At 42.4% G+C, this 15687-nt stretch overlaps 1 protein-coding gene across 2 annotated transcripts in view; it reads right to left on the bottom strand.

Moving 5' to 3' along the window:
• SHROOM2 (shroom family member 2) overlaps positions 1-15687 on the bottom strand; it is a 181228-nt gene that overhangs the window by 63241 nt on the left and 102300 nt on the right. For both annotated transcript variants that reach the window (XM_044284564.1, XM_044284563.1), the window contains exons 3-4: positions 6873-7004; positions 546-3120 (exon numbers count right to left, since the gene is read on the bottom strand). In XM_044284564.1, coding sequence (XP_044140499.1) covers positions 546-3120; positions 6873-7004 — 2707 coding nt within the window. The remainder of the gene's footprint in view (positions 1-545; positions 3121-6872; positions 7005-15687) is intronic.

The raw sequence follows: 15687 nt of genomic DNA, 5'->3' as shown, positions 1-15687 counted from the left end.
AAATTGACAATAGGGTATTGACATTCCTCTCATCAAAGACGTGTCTTCCCACCAAGTCTGATACTGTCAGCATCGACTGGCCAGTGTAAGGCTACATTCAGACAGACAGGAAACATGTCTTCCAGATGGTAAACACTGATGTGTTGTTAAGCGGACCACACATGGGCGGCGTCTCCTGGGAAGGATAGTATATGATGTGATTTTCTCAGCACGAACCAATGAATTGACTCATTCACCTTAAGGGGTCAGTTTTCACTCCAGGTGCTGTCTGTTCTAAACGCAGACATCACTCAGGGGAAATATTGTTTGTCTAAATGAGTGGGTTGGGCACACCACAACTGGTAACACCCTGTTGTCAATGTATTTATATATTTCTAGTAAAAATAATAGAGTAACAGTACAACACTACAGAATTGTTATTATTATCATCTAAAACAGAGATGTAGCCTTATATACAGCATTTGGTAGCTTTGCTTTGGATGCAAATATAAGTGAAAGACCAAGCACAATCAGTACAAGTTCACATGTAGGAGGAACACATTTACCTGTGTGTAGAAGTCTGCTGTAGGAGATGATCTTGACCTCTCATGCATGTATTGTGATTTCTGAGACTGATCAAAATCCGCATCTAGAATGTTATCAGCTGAATGGCATCTGCCAGAATTTTTTCTTTCTAGAGGTTTCTTTTGCTCTTTCCAAGATGCTTGGTATTCTGCAAAAGTGCCCAACCTTAGAGCTTGTGGTGCAATATCATCAGTTGATTTTGAACTAACCCCATAATATTCATCTTTATGATTTCTATCCTTTTCAGATAGATTTTCAAATCCTAGAGATGCAGCCCGAGACCTCTTTTCATTCCATGATTCAACTGGTAATTTTCCATAATCCTTGACAATATACATATCATACTTGACATGGAGATTTTCTCCTGACACATTAAAAGGTGGTGGTTTTGGAGAAGATGGAGGTTCCGTACTTTTGCTCGTCTCTTCAAAAAATTTCCATCGATCTGCAAATGAACCAACAGTTCCTTGCGTGGCATCTTGGTTTTGAAGCGGAGGATGATCCTCATAAATCCCAACTTCATTTATCTTCTCAGGTTCAGAGTAGGATTTAAGTTTTTGTTGTGTCGTAAACCTTTTTCGACCACCAATACGAGATATGTTTTGAGTGTTGGTCACTGCTGTACTCTGCTTTGGTTGAATATTGTCAAATTGGTAAGACGAACCATCAGGAGGTAACATAGGCTTGGAAATGATATAACCTTGGTTTCTTCGTTCTGGAGAGAGTGAAGGATCTGCAAGACTGGGTTCTAAATCTCGGCGTTTGAAGGAAGTAGCCCTTAAAACTCTGGCCTGGGCCTCCTTCAAATGGTTCTTGTATGTGTTTGAAAAAGAACCATTGGACGGAGGATTTATGCTTTCTAGAGAATCCTGGTTCCAGTTTTCTAAAATTTCTCCATCATTTGATTCAGTCAGGGTTGCTGTACTTTTGCTCTTCTGCAAACGTGCCCGTCTCTGTTGAATTTCATTTCTCAAAGTTGTTGCAAAGCGGTCACTTCTTCGTGATTGTTTGCTTGCTTCTGTGTCAGGAGAGCTTACTGATCGATTTCTTCCTTCCTGGGCCAGAGAATGTAACATAGGTGTAATCTGAGGTGTGATTTTGCTGTCTTCTTCTTCACTCCAAGAATAATCTTTCTGATGTGGTCTGTACTTACTGTTTGAGATAGCCCTATTTGTTAGGTCATGTTGTGCAACATTATGGCTATTATCATATTGTCCTTCATAGTAATCACTGCATTTTCTCGGTTTCATCCTTTCATTACTACTTACATGACTGTCCTTTTTCCCTGTTGTTTTAGGACTATATTTCTCACAGTTTTCTGGTGAAGGCTGATTGTTCTGCAGAGGTAGGCAGTAATTGGTCTTAAGGGCAGTACTTTCTTGAGAGGTGGATCTTCTATCAGAGGCATCTACTTTACTATAGTCTTCTCTATACTGATGTGTGATGCTTCCCTGAGGTGGCAGTTTGGTACCTGTATTGCTAACGCGACTATGTCCAGTATTGTCTCCTTTTACCTTTAACCCAATATTGACTTCAGAAGAACTAGGGATTCTTGACTGATGGGTACTGTAAACATGAGTTGGGTCTGCCATCAACTCATGAGATCCAGAATGAAAGGTCACTTGTTGAGGTTGTGCTTTGATGGAGGCTGGAGCTTTTGAATTTGGAAAAAAAGTGCTTTGATCACTGTACTGACGCTGGTGATGGTAATTGTAAGATGGTTGTGCAAACCTTATATCCGTGGTGGACTGAGAGAGCTGTAATCTATTGGAATGAGGTGACATGTTTTGATATTTTTCTTGATAGGACACTATCTGATCCAAATTGATTTCTGATTGATAAGAAGAATTACTAATTCGCCTCACATCTGATATGTTCCTATCAGGTCCTCTAAAATATCTTTGCGGATGATAGTCAGGAGGATCTGAATTCCATTCAAGCCTTGAATGAGACTTGTTTGCAACATTAAAGTGCTGTGTGCCTGGTAATTCTGAGTGTGTATGAGGAGGTTTCTCATGGGTTTTAGCAATGGCATAACTATCACTTCGAAGTGGAGGTGGTGGCGGCGGAGGTGAAGATGAGTTTTTTTTCTTATCGGGAACATGCCAAACTGGTCCAAAACTTGATCGACCAGAATGTTTTGTATCTCCAATATCATCTACTCTTTGAGACTTGTTAGTCTCAGAGGAAGAAGGGTATACATGTTTATCTTCTGCTCCCTTGGTTTCATGTAGATATTGACCACTCTTCCCATGTCCTTGTATTGTACTGTCCCACTCATTAATTTTATACAATATATTTTCCGTTGAAACAGATCCACTTTTGGGTAGTGCATGCTCTGGGGTGATAAAGCTGGTAGAGAAAGAGCCATATGCCGAATCCCTCTTACTGTGATTACCTATGTTATCTATGCTGTTATTAGACTTGGCAGAAGATAGTCTGCCAAAATGGTAGGTCTGGTCAATACTGTCCATACTACCCATTGAACTAAAATGTCCAGAGGTCCTATGCAAGTTGGTTTGGTCCCAAGAGTTTGTTAAGTCATGAGATGATGAGCTATAAGAGAAAACAAAAACAGATCAGTTAAGTATCTACTAATAGCCCTCATGAATAAACACATCATCCAACAATACTAAAATCCATGAAAATCCTTCTAACGGCAGAACCCACTTTACTAAGTTTAATTATCAGGAACAAGCGGGATGAAAGATGCCCGATTATTGGAAGCACATCTCCCTGTGTAATCAATAAAACTGAATGAGGGAGGGATGACTGCGGTAGTAGTTGTTCCTCCCACATTCAGCTTACGCCAGCCTGTGTAATCAGGCCAATGCAAACGAGCGTTGATAGAAGTGTTAGCATCCATCGGCACTCGCACTGCCCTAAGTTTACACTCTAATCATTAGTAAATCTGTTCCATTAAATACAGAAGCATTATTTGAAATTATTGCAATTGAAAATGATTCATGTTTTGCGTGATCTAACGGAGAAATGTAATATTTCTGTGATAAAACCTTTAATAAGTAGCTAGTTAGACCTTATCAAACCTAACCTACTTGCAGCTTCTGGAAGCTAAATGTGATTGTTAACAAATGAATGGGAGGTTAATGAATTTATGATAAGGCAGGAGGCTACAGTGACTAATAAACATTTATAGGGGGTAGAATCATAGTTCATAATAAAAATATGTCATTTTGTTACATTCTACATAATATAGCCAATTTAATCTTATTGCCTCCTATGGATGGGCAGTCAACATTTCCAGTAGCAGAGTTATCAGATGTAAAAATTATAAAGGTTACAGAGTTGTGCCATTGTACTTGACATGACTCCATAAGGGTTGGTTCACATCACCTTTTATGTCTCCGTTTAACGTATATGTTAGAAGAAAAAGGATACAAAAACGCTGTACACCACGTTCTTGTATCCTGCAGAGTTGGGTAAAACTTACTTCAATGGAACTCTATGGTGAACGGATGCCACTGTATGGCAGTCTAATGCATCCATTTGGCGTATACATTTGTTCTCTACATTAAACAGATGAGAAAAACGTGAGGTGACCACAGCCTAACACTTCACCATAAGAAATGTGTAAAATGACCTTTGGTGTATATTTAAGTGGTGACTGAACTGTCAGCAAACTTTGAATAAATAAATAGTATAAATGATTGTAGGAACATTTTTAATATAATGCTTTTTTTCTCCTAGCAGCTCACTCCTCCTCACCCCTCCCTTCTACATAGGCTTCTATGGGCAGCATGTCTTTGTGTGTCTCCGGATATTCTGCCTCTTTCTCACCCCTTCCCTCTCCATAAACTGGTATGGACAGCATGAAATCTGATCAGTCAGTGAGTGGGCAAGCCCATCTTATCTCTCAAGACAGATTCAGCAGAGAATGCTAGTTTAGGACTGGGAAAGAGAGAAACTGACAAAATATATTACAAAGTTTGTTCAAAATACAGTGACCATTAAAATATATATTGTATTTATGAATTTTTTTAATGTCACTTCTATGCTAAAAAACGACTTCTTGAAGTAAAGCTAGCCCCATACTTTAGATAGAAACACCTAATTGTCCCTAACCCTTTCCTACACAACAAGCTCGGCTCCACTAACCATGCATTAGTTCTGAATGAGGAGAAGGGAGTAAGGCTACTTCCACAGTGTTTTTTCTGGATCCGGCAGGGTTCAGCAAAAACGCTTCCATTGCTGATAATACAACCATCCGCATCCATTATGAACGTATCAAGTTGTATTATATTTAACATAGCCAAGACGGATCAGTCATGAACTCCACTGAAAGTCAATGGAGGATGGATCAGTTTTCTATTGTGGCAGAGAAAATGGATCTGTCCCCATTGACTTGCACGGGTAATGCCGGATCCGTTTTGCTCCGCATCCCAGGACAAAAAGCAAACTACTGTCACGGCTGAGGATGGGGAAAACCCTCAGCCGTGCGATGACAGAAGATTGCGGTCGCTGCTCGACCAGGACGACAGAATTAGGGAGCAGGTCACCTCCTAATCGCATCCCTAATCTGACCCTGACTCCTAGCTGTATGAGCCGACCCTGATGGTAGGAGGGCTCATACTCCGGAACCTTGAAGTCCCTGCTAGCCCTCAGGGAGGCCCTAAACTAGGAGCAGGGTAAGACGACCTGTTCCTTCAGGATACGGAGGAACAGGAGTCTCACTGGCCAAGCTGCAAGGAATGGGGGAACATATACAACTTATGGCAATGGCAGGTACATGCCACAAACACAACATTCACCTGCCACAGACACTAAGCCTGGAACCCATGTGCAAGTGCTGCTATCCACTACAAAAGGACACAGCACACATCACACAGGAACCCAGGACCATAAGGTGCAATAAACAAGCATACCACAGACACATCTTCATAACATCAAACAAGAGTTATGACCACAAGGGTGGCCCTCACTGGAGAGATGGTGAATAACCAGGAGGATGTCTCCAGCAAACCATGGCTGAAGAACCCCTCAGCTTCAGGTCTCCACAGAGGCTTTATAGCCCAAAGTGGCCAAACCCACACAGACACACTTTGGGAAGGGAGTTAACCCTTCCATCACCAAACAGGGTAGTGAAGCCACTAAAAGGGGAAGTGCACAAACAACTATCACGCTGCAGCTGTTACCAGCGACAACGACATGCGTGGCAACAGTGTCCTGGGAGCCGGCCAGAAGGCCGAGACACTGCCAACACATGTAAACAATACAACACGTTGCCACGGGCAGCCACAGGCAAAAGGAAAAGTGTCACAGTGCACATATACATAAACCCTGTGCACACCAGACATAGAAAGTGCATACAAACACACACACATAACCAAAGGCAACCGCACACATACCTGTTGTCCGCGGCAACCGCACTTGAGGCAAAAAACTAAGTGCCCCCAGCTGCGGTTGACACAACACCCAGACCGCGGGCAACTGCATGCGGCTCCCAAGGAGTCACGACCATGAACATGGGCGTCACAACTACAACATGTTGTGGTTTTCTCTCCAGTATGGGAATGAAACTAAACAGAATGGAATGCATTTTAGAGCATTACGTTCTGTTGAGTTCAGTTTTGTTCCCATTGACAATGAATGGGGATGAAACTGAAGCTCTTTTTTCCGGTATTATGCCCCTATGATGGATCTCAATACTGGAAAACTAAAATGCTAGTGGGAAAGTAGCCTCAAACTCTGCCAGACTCCTCTAGAGGCAGCTAATTTCCACAAAAATAAGGGGTTGGCAAGTCGAAATCAAACAGTCCTAAGCTTCCTTGCCTTGGCATCTGCCATTGCACACTGGGACACCCCCATAAAATTGTCTGATGTTCCTGTCTGTGTTGTTAGCTTTACAGGCCCAAAGGATGGGGCTCCACTGAACAGAGATTTAAAGGGTGCCTATACATGTTGTGGTATGGCCGTGGGATCCATGTATTGATTACTGCCAATTGCCAGGCAGCTCCTGCACTTGCAGTTGTGCAGTCTGGCAGTCAGTAGTAGGCTGAATGTGGATCTGACAGGCAAAACTGAAGTTCATTTTCGGATATGATTTTTGTCAGCCTTATAAGTTATCAAGGTGAAACTGTGTGGATCCAAATCACAATGTGCACATATACATGCAAACATATTTTTCACTACTCATGCATACATGAATCCTTATGATGCAGATATTTGGATGATTTGAACTCCTGAAAGGTCTCCATGTCAAATGGCTGTTTTTGTTAATCAATAACTATTTTATTACAATAATGCATTTAAAATAATACACGTACTATATATCATTAAAAAACGGTTACCTGGAATGATATGCATTGCCCCACGTAGGGTTCAAATTTGAGTTTGCAAGCTGTGCAGTCAAAGTCTCCATTGGGTTTTCAATAAATTTTGTCGAGTGCCAAGAATGAGGCCGATAAGCAATGTCATTTTTCCTAACAAAAAAAAATGCAAGAAGAAAATGTAATAAATAAAAAATGATTTATATAAATGAAATATATAGACATTTTATTACTGTAATAAAACTAGCAATACAGAGGTTTTGGTTGTAAAGCGCTGCAGAATATGTTGGCACTACATAAATAAAGATTATTATGGTATAATCCATTACATATAGATCTACATTAAGCCAACTAGCAGAAGGACCCGGCTTCGCACGGGTATACTTCATCTATTTCATTTAAGGTTTGTGTGTGTTGTTAAAAGATATTAACAGTATCCCCCCCATAACAGTGACCTCTACAGCAGCCCACCCCTTTAACAGTGAACTCCACAGTCCCCCACCCCTTAACACTGACCCACCCCCAGTGCCCCACCACTTTAAAATGGGACCTCCACAGCATCCTATCCCCTTAACTTTGACCTTCCCAGCAGCCAGCCCCTTTAACAGTGAGTTTCACAGCACCCCACTCCCTTGACATTGACCTCCTCAGGGGCCCGCCCCCGAAACAGTGACCTCCACAGTACCCCGCTGCCTTAACAGTGACCTCCACAGCAGTTCCCCCTTTAATAGTGACCCCTGCCCCCTTAACAGTGACCTCTACATGTCCACCCCTTTAACAGTGACCTCCAAAGGCCTGCCCCCTTAACAGTAACCTCCACAGTGCCCACCCCTTTAATGCTATGGCTACACAATGACATGTGTGGCACGACAATTTTTATAATGATAGGCTATGGTGTCGCACTGCGACACGACAGTTGCAAATAATCCATCCAAGATAGATTTTTCTGGGACTGTCGCGTCGCAGCATGTCGCAGTGCAACACCATAGACTATCTTTATATATAAAAATTGTTGCACAACATTAGTGTGACATCAATGTCGCGCAACACATGTAGCAGTGTAGTAGTGCCCTATGTGTCTTGATGTTGTGCGACACATGTCGTGTAGCCCTAGCCTAAAGCTGACCTACAGCAGTGAAGAAAAATGGCTGGGTTGTTATGGAAACCTGGAGTAAAACTGTGTGTATGTGGAGACTAAGGGCCTGTGAGCTTCTATTGCCTGATAAGGGACATGTGACCATGTGTATGGCAGTTGGGATATAAAGAGAAAGACCTGCAGGCTTGTATTGGATAATGCAGGTCATTTTTTGGGAATATCTCAGGAACGGTACGTCCTAGAGAGCTGAGACCCCCACAAGATTTCTTTCCGGGTAGCAAGGAATGTGTATACCAATTTTCGTTGAAATCGATGGTTGCTTTTTAAGTGATCGCGGAACATACATACATACATACATACATATATATATATATATATATAAACATACACACAAGTGGATAACATAAAAATAGTCACACAAATTATATGCAGGATAGCCAGATACTGCTTTTGCCCACCAGAGCCCACTGACTAAATAGAATCCTGTGGGGATCAGGCTTGTTTCCGTTTCCAGGATTCGGCCGGACAAAAGACACCACTTGTACCAGTTTTTGTCTGGCCAAATCCCGGTACTAAAGTCGGAAACAGGCTAGATCCCCGCTGGATCCTATTATACTCAATGGGGCCTGGATGTGCTCCAGCCCTTTCAGATACGATGAAGTCCAGCAGGCTGTTCGTCTGCCAAAAGATTTTAATGCTAGTGTGTCTCTAGTAATTGTTGCTATTACTGCAGCATCTATTGAAAGAGAAGCTCTCCACCCGTTTTATGCTAACGATCGGGTATAGGGTAAAATGGAAACTTTATTGATGTTTGTGGGTGTGGGTACAAATGTTTGGTGCGACTTATTTGATGCCGTTATCTGGACACTGTTAAACTCCAAGGTCTTGGTGTCAATAAATGGCCTATTTAGGTGCAAAGGGGAGATTACATAAACAAGTGCTCATCTTCTCACTCCTTTCTTAGAGAAAAAAAAACAAGAATTGCTGCATATGTGACAATCAGGGAGCAAGTATGCTTAATGATCGATACGGGAGAGGGGGATAGATAACATGCACAGAATACCATCTTAGCCTCCCCCTGGAATCATGTACAGTTAGGCCTCATGCACACGACCGTTGTTGTGTTCCGTTCCGCAAAATGGGGTTCCGTTGTTCCGTGATCCGTTTTTGTTTCCGTGTGTCTTCCTTTATTTTTGGAGGAACACCAGACATAAAGGAAGGTAAAAAAAAAATGTCTAACAGGTTTGCCATGCAAATGATAGGAATAAAACGGACACGCATGACAATCTTGAAATTGACTTGAATGGGTCCACGAACAGTTTTCCGCGGACAAGAATAGGACAGGTTATATTTTTTTGACGGACTGGAACCACGGATCACGGACAGGGATGGCAAACGATATACTACCTGCATCTTCAACGGCTCCATAGAAATGAATAGATCCGCACCTGAAACACTAATATCGGCGGAACAGACGCGGAAGCAAACAGCGGTCGTGTGCATGAGTCCTTATACAGAGATAAAATCTGTGTCTTATGTCCAGCAGCCTGTCAGCACTCGCCCCCCCTCCCTCCCTTTCAGGCTGTCTGAGATCACAGCCAGCTGAAGGGCGTGGGCTACTTTATCTCTTCATATCTCAGGCTGTGTATCCTGGTCTTGTTTTCGAAAGTTGACTACGCTTTGACTACGGTTGCTAGATGGCCCCTAGCACATCTGCAGTACCCAGTCCCCATAGCTCTCTGTGCTTTTATTGCATTAAAAAAACATTTTGATCGTCACAGAGCTGGAGCGCCGAAATCTCGCGATGCGCGAGCTAGCGCATGCGTAGTTCGTTCCCTGTGTTGATGCCAGCACAGGGAATGAACATGATGCCGACACTGTGCATGCGCTAGCTCGCGCATCGCGAGATTTCGGCGCTCCAGCTCTGTGACGTATACAGGACACATATGAGGTCATTTGCATATCGATCAAAACGTTTTTTTAACGCAATAAACGCACACAGAGCTATGGGGACTGGGTACTGCAGATGTGCTAGCAGCCATTTAGCAGCCCATGTCCCCAGCTCTATGGCCAAAATCCTGGTGACAGGTTCCCTTTAAAGAAGAGCAAGAGATACAGCTTTAAGAAAATGGGTCAGTAGTGAAAGCTGCAGGTATATGGGAACTATTTCTAAGGTTCGCCTTGTTTTAACGCTCAGATTATCAGCTTTAAAACAAGAAAATTGTGGCTGTAGCCCAATCACAGCCTAAGAAATAGTCCTCAGAAATGACTCCCCCCACCACCACCACACACACCTTCTGCGGCCACCTGCCTGAACGAACATTGTTTGGGTGATCAGTGTTGGATGGAGGGGTTGTATGACATTGAAAAACATGGGTGCTACTTTCATTTTTAAACACAGCACCACATGGGCTGTGTTTGATATTGAAGTTGAAGTCCATTCACTAAAATCTAAAATGGGACAGGGTTGTAATATACAGTACAGACCAAAAGTTTGGACACACCTTCTCATTCAAAGAGTTTTCTTTATTTTCATGACTATGACTAAAGAACACAAGTAATGGACATTAGACCAGTGGAAATTTGTGCTTTGGTCTGATGAGTCCAAATTTGAGATCTTTGGTTCCAACCACCGTGTCTCTGTGCGACGCAGAAAAGGTGAACGGATGGACTCTACATGCCTGGTTCCCACCGTGAAGCATGGAGGAGGAGGTGTGATGGTGTGGGGGTGCTTTGCTGGTGACACTGTTGGGGATTTATTCAAAATTGAAGGCATACTGAACCAGCATGGCTACCACAGCATCTTGCAGCGGCATGCTATTCCATCCGGTTTGCGTTTAGTTGGACCATCATTTATTTTTAAACAGGACAATGACCCCAAACACACCTCCAGGCTGTGTAAGGGCTATTTGACCATGAAGGAGAGTGATGGGGTGCTGCGCCAGATGACCTGGCCTCCACAGTCACCGGACCTGAACCCCAATCGAGATGGTTTGGGGTGAGCTGAACCGCAGAGTGAAGGCAAAAGGGCCAACAAGTGCTAAGCATCTCTGGGAACTCCTTCAAGACTGTTGGAAGACCATTTCAGGTGACTACCTCTTGAAGCTCATCAAGTGAATGCCAAGAGTGTGCAAAGCAGTAATCAAAGCAAAAGGTGGATACTTTGAAGAACCTGGAATATGACATATTTTCAGTTGTTTCATACTTTTTTTGTTATGTATATAATTCCACATGTGTTAATTCATAGTTTTGATGCCTTCAGTGTGAATCTACAATTTTCATAGTCATGAAAATAAAGAAAACTCTTTGAATGAGAAGGTGTGTCCAAACTTTTGGTCTGTACTGTATGAGAGCCTAGTTGTGCCGTTTCAAAAAAGCAGCAGCCATGTTTCTTCAATCTCATAAACTTTTTAAATGTATTTACTGTACTAAAGGATGATTTTAGTCCCATGGCCTGATGATGCAATGACCTTAAGCAACTAGTTTTACTGTTTAGGTGACAAACTCTCAGGTTAACATTGTATTATCTAAATCTGTATTAGGTCTCTAACAGAGTTTGACACCCACTGAAATAATCAAATTTTAGAAGTACTTACTTGGAAACACAAGAACCATCATTCAATGGAATACCAAAAGGATATACTACTGCATATTGTACAGACAACTGGAACTACCGATGGCAATAGGCATAATGTACACATCACTATTTAGATTTATCAAAAAGGACATAAGATAAATCTAAAATGCATTATGACAAATGAGGAACACAGAAGGAGGGGGGCACAGAGGTCTATGAGGTACCACTATGAGCACATTGACCACAGTCACAAGAAACACTACACTAGATATCCATACTGTACCTCATGGAACTTCTCAAGATGTTCATGAGAAAACTCCTGGCCACAAGAAGATCTTTATCTGATGGCATGTTCTTTGTTATAATATTCACCATTACGTGCCTCTTCCTGAGCAGCCAAGCAATAAAGAGGACAAACCAGTTTGAGATGTAAAACTAAATCACTGAAATATAATTTGTTCTAGTAACAGCCTAGTCCCGAGTTGATATAAACGCGCACAGAACTCACTTCTGTAAGTGATTCTTTCAGCTCCATACCTGCTCAATATACCAGATGTTTTCTACTGGGTTAGTTTCCACTTTGCTGAACACATTAGGCTGGGGCTTCATGGCACCACTTGCACCATGATCACGGGTTCACAGATAACAGCGTAAGCCTGGCTTCACATCACTGTTTAGTTTTCTGTTCTTCTGATCCATCAGAAGAAAAGAAAAATAAAGAAAAAACGGATCCTGTATTTTAAGCATCTGTCATTCTCAGTTATGGACATTTGGCATCCGTTTTAGCCATTTCCGTCCGAAATCCGTTATTTTAGACGGAAAAAATAAGACCACGCATGTAAGTGTAAGAGCTGCTCCATGGCCCCCTCCCCTCTGAGAAGTGTAGTAGTGTCCAACCAGAAGAGCACTATAGCCGTCACTTACAGCAGAGGAGTGGGTCGAGGGGCTTAAAACGAGCCTGAAGCACTGTAACCTGTGGGACTGTTCCCAATGTACTTACTGTAGTGGCACCTGTAGCATTTTTTGTAGCGCTACATTGATTAAAAGCAGGGAGAGAGGTATGTATTACCTCCTGTCCCCTGCCCCTACCAATATCTGTCAGCAGTTTTGCATCAATAAAACTGCTGACAGACTCCCTTTACGGCCCTCTGACATGGGTTGATGATTGGCTGTGTGAATCTTGATAATTTCCCCATGCAAGTCCAAAGATTAGCGGACAGATGAGCAAACACTCCTTTGTTGTTGATCGCATCTTTTATGCAGGCATAAAAATCACCATTTACTGGCAGCACATCTCCCCATGCAAACAGGGCATCTGTTTCCAACAATATTCAAAATGCATGAGGATGAATGATCACACTAAAGATTGTTTTTTCTAAACAATACAATGATTTCTCCATCGGTGTACTAAATGTGTGTTGATCGACTTGCTATATTGTCAATGGGAGCTAATTTTGGAGTGGATTATCCACCTATGCAAAAGGATCCCTGGAGCTGGTCTTACACCTTACATTTTTCTTGGTGGATCTTGTGGTTTTAAAAGTGGGCATGTTTAAGGATTTGGGGGGGGGGGGGGTGAGGGAACACAGCTGTCCTCTGGTAGCTCGATACATCATCCAAAACAGGGTAAGAGGTGTATTGTGGTGCCAAGTCCAGTTATGTAATTTGTATCTTAATACAGTGTTGCATTGCGACACTGTGCTCCCACAAACCAGCAGTAAAATGACCTATTTACTTATGGCGGGTAGCCTGTATTACCGAATGAAAGACTCATACGTACATGCTCTCCACCTCTCCATTCCTTCTGCTCTGGCTCCTGTTGGGTCACATTCTGATCCCCAGCTTATTTGTTTCCAGCTGGGATATGGACATTGGTTACTTGGCCATTGAAGCCAACAACTGGTTTCAGCACTGACATGTCCCCAAGCAGCACATGACCGGCAGGGACACGCCACCACTAAGGCCAGTTAATGGCTGCAGTGGGCAGGTGACCATGTCCATACTTATTCTGGAATTAAACAAAACAGGGATCAGAAGATGGCTGAACAGAGCCAGGGTTCAGGACTGGAAAGGCGCTTAGCATAAGTTTTTCATCAGTTCTTACGCACTAGGGGGCCTAAGTAAATTAAAGGGGTTGGTCACTTTTAGGCTATTTGTTACCAATATGTAGGTAAGATGATTAGAAAGCACTTACTAATATAGCCTTTGTTGAAATTCTGTGCCATGTTCTATATTTCATAAGGTATGCTCCCTTGTTTATCACATCTTTAGTTCTGTCCACAAGAAAGCCGCTGATAGAGGTTAATGTGACCAGGACAATAATTTCCATGTGATGTCTGCTCTATTCGAACTACAGCTGCAATAAACTCCCAACAGTACATGCAGATGGCAGGGGCAGTGTATTTAGATGGAGGAGACATCACATGGAGGTGATCTGCCTGGTCACAAGACCCCCCCATCAGCAGCCATTTTATGGACAAGACTTATGTGCAGACAGAACAAAAGACTTGGAAAACAAGAGGACATGGCTTAGGAAATATAGAAAAGGGCACAGAATTTCAGAAACGGCTATATAATCATGTTACAAACACATTGGTCAACGGTAACCAGAAAGTGGCCAACCCCTTTAACAATTCCCCCAAAAACTATTTTTAATAGAAAAACAATTAGTTTATACAATGCAATTGTTGTCACCAAATACAACATAACCCTACCATTTAGGACTTGGGCCTTGGTAGAACATTAGTGGTTTCGTATAAAAAAGAGAGACAAACATTAAAAAGGTGTTGAGGAGGTTTCCTAAGGATAGGTCATCAATGTGTCACTGATGGGGGTTCAAAATCGCAGAATACCCTCCGGTCAGCAGAATGAAGGTTCTGTAGGAAAACTGCATATTAGATACTAAGTAGAACCGCAAATACACGTGCCTGTGCCCTAAGTCTCCATGTGACTCAGATGTTGTAATACCTCGAAGATCTGCATCAGTATCTGGTAGATACATGGTACATTCATATCAGGATTATGAAATAAGTATTTGCCTCTTATTCTACGCCTAGGACTAATAAAGCATGCTGGTAATTGTGGTTCTATGCCTGGAGAATAGTAAGCTGCCAGATAGTGAGAGTAACACCTTTCACACACGTTTTAGAAACCAGTGACTAAATCTACTGCTGAAGAAAATTGAAGGCGCTTCATGTGTCACAAAGAAAAAAAACCACAAAAGAACTATTGTCCTGAGGTCCTCCACTAATTACTGGGAGTTGTGGTCAGACTGTTGTGAAGCAGCCCTTCAAAACTGCTTCCTCTTCATGTGCCTCGGGGGTAGTGAGAAAGGTCCAAACTCTGATTTCTCGACGGTTCCCCAATGAAATCCTGCCACCTTGTGGCTCGTAGTGAGAAGTGACTGAGCAGCAAAGTACTTCAAAGCACTGAATTATCACCACTCTGAAGAAAATGTATAATTACACATTATTTTTAAAGGAAAAATTGTAGCTTCATATATTTTAACTATAAATGGAAAGAACTGGTGCTGTGTACCCCGGGAACTTCTTGGGTTGATATTCGACAACAGCTTTTATATTTTAGGATATAACATCTCCTGTGGTGACTTGACAAGGTTCACACGTAGGTATCTCAAGTTTCCTTTTTGAAGGACAGATCCTGTTTTTAATGTAAAGCTCCTTCTCTGCCCCTGAATTGATTTTCTGAACTGATTGATAGAAACTAATAGGACATACAGGACAACCCATGTCCATACACCAAGTAGAGACCACACATTAGAAAGAAAGTTGATGGTTGAACAATTCTTCAACAAGAACGATCATCATGTCAATGCCATACCCATTTTAGTCCATACTGGGCATACATATTCAATGACACTGGCAAAGGATGTTCTTTCATCGGCAAATAATTGGTGTATCAGTTGATGTAGTAAAGAAACTGGCTGACCTGGGATGTGGACTGGTCAGCTGAACATGACTGTGCTGGTCCCATCTTGATATATGCCCACATTGCCGAGATATTAGATGTTTTAACATATATGCAAATGAGCCTCTAGGTGCAACTAAGGTGCTGCCATTGCACCCAGAGGATCCTCTTACTCTACAAATGGCGCACCCTCGCCACTTTGACATCACGCCTGACTTCTCCTAAAGTTTCACGCC

Source organism: Bufo gargarizans, chromosome 3 (assembly GCF_014858855.1).
Source record: "Bufo gargarizans isolate SCDJY-AF-19 chromosome 3, ASM1485885v1, whole genome shotgun sequence".
NCBI lineage: Eukaryota > Metazoa > Chordata > Amphibia > Anura > Bufonidae > Bufo > Bufo gargarizans.
The sequence above is the reverse complement of the archived record's forward strand: the minus strand, read 5'-3'. Positions and strand labels throughout refer to the sequence as shown.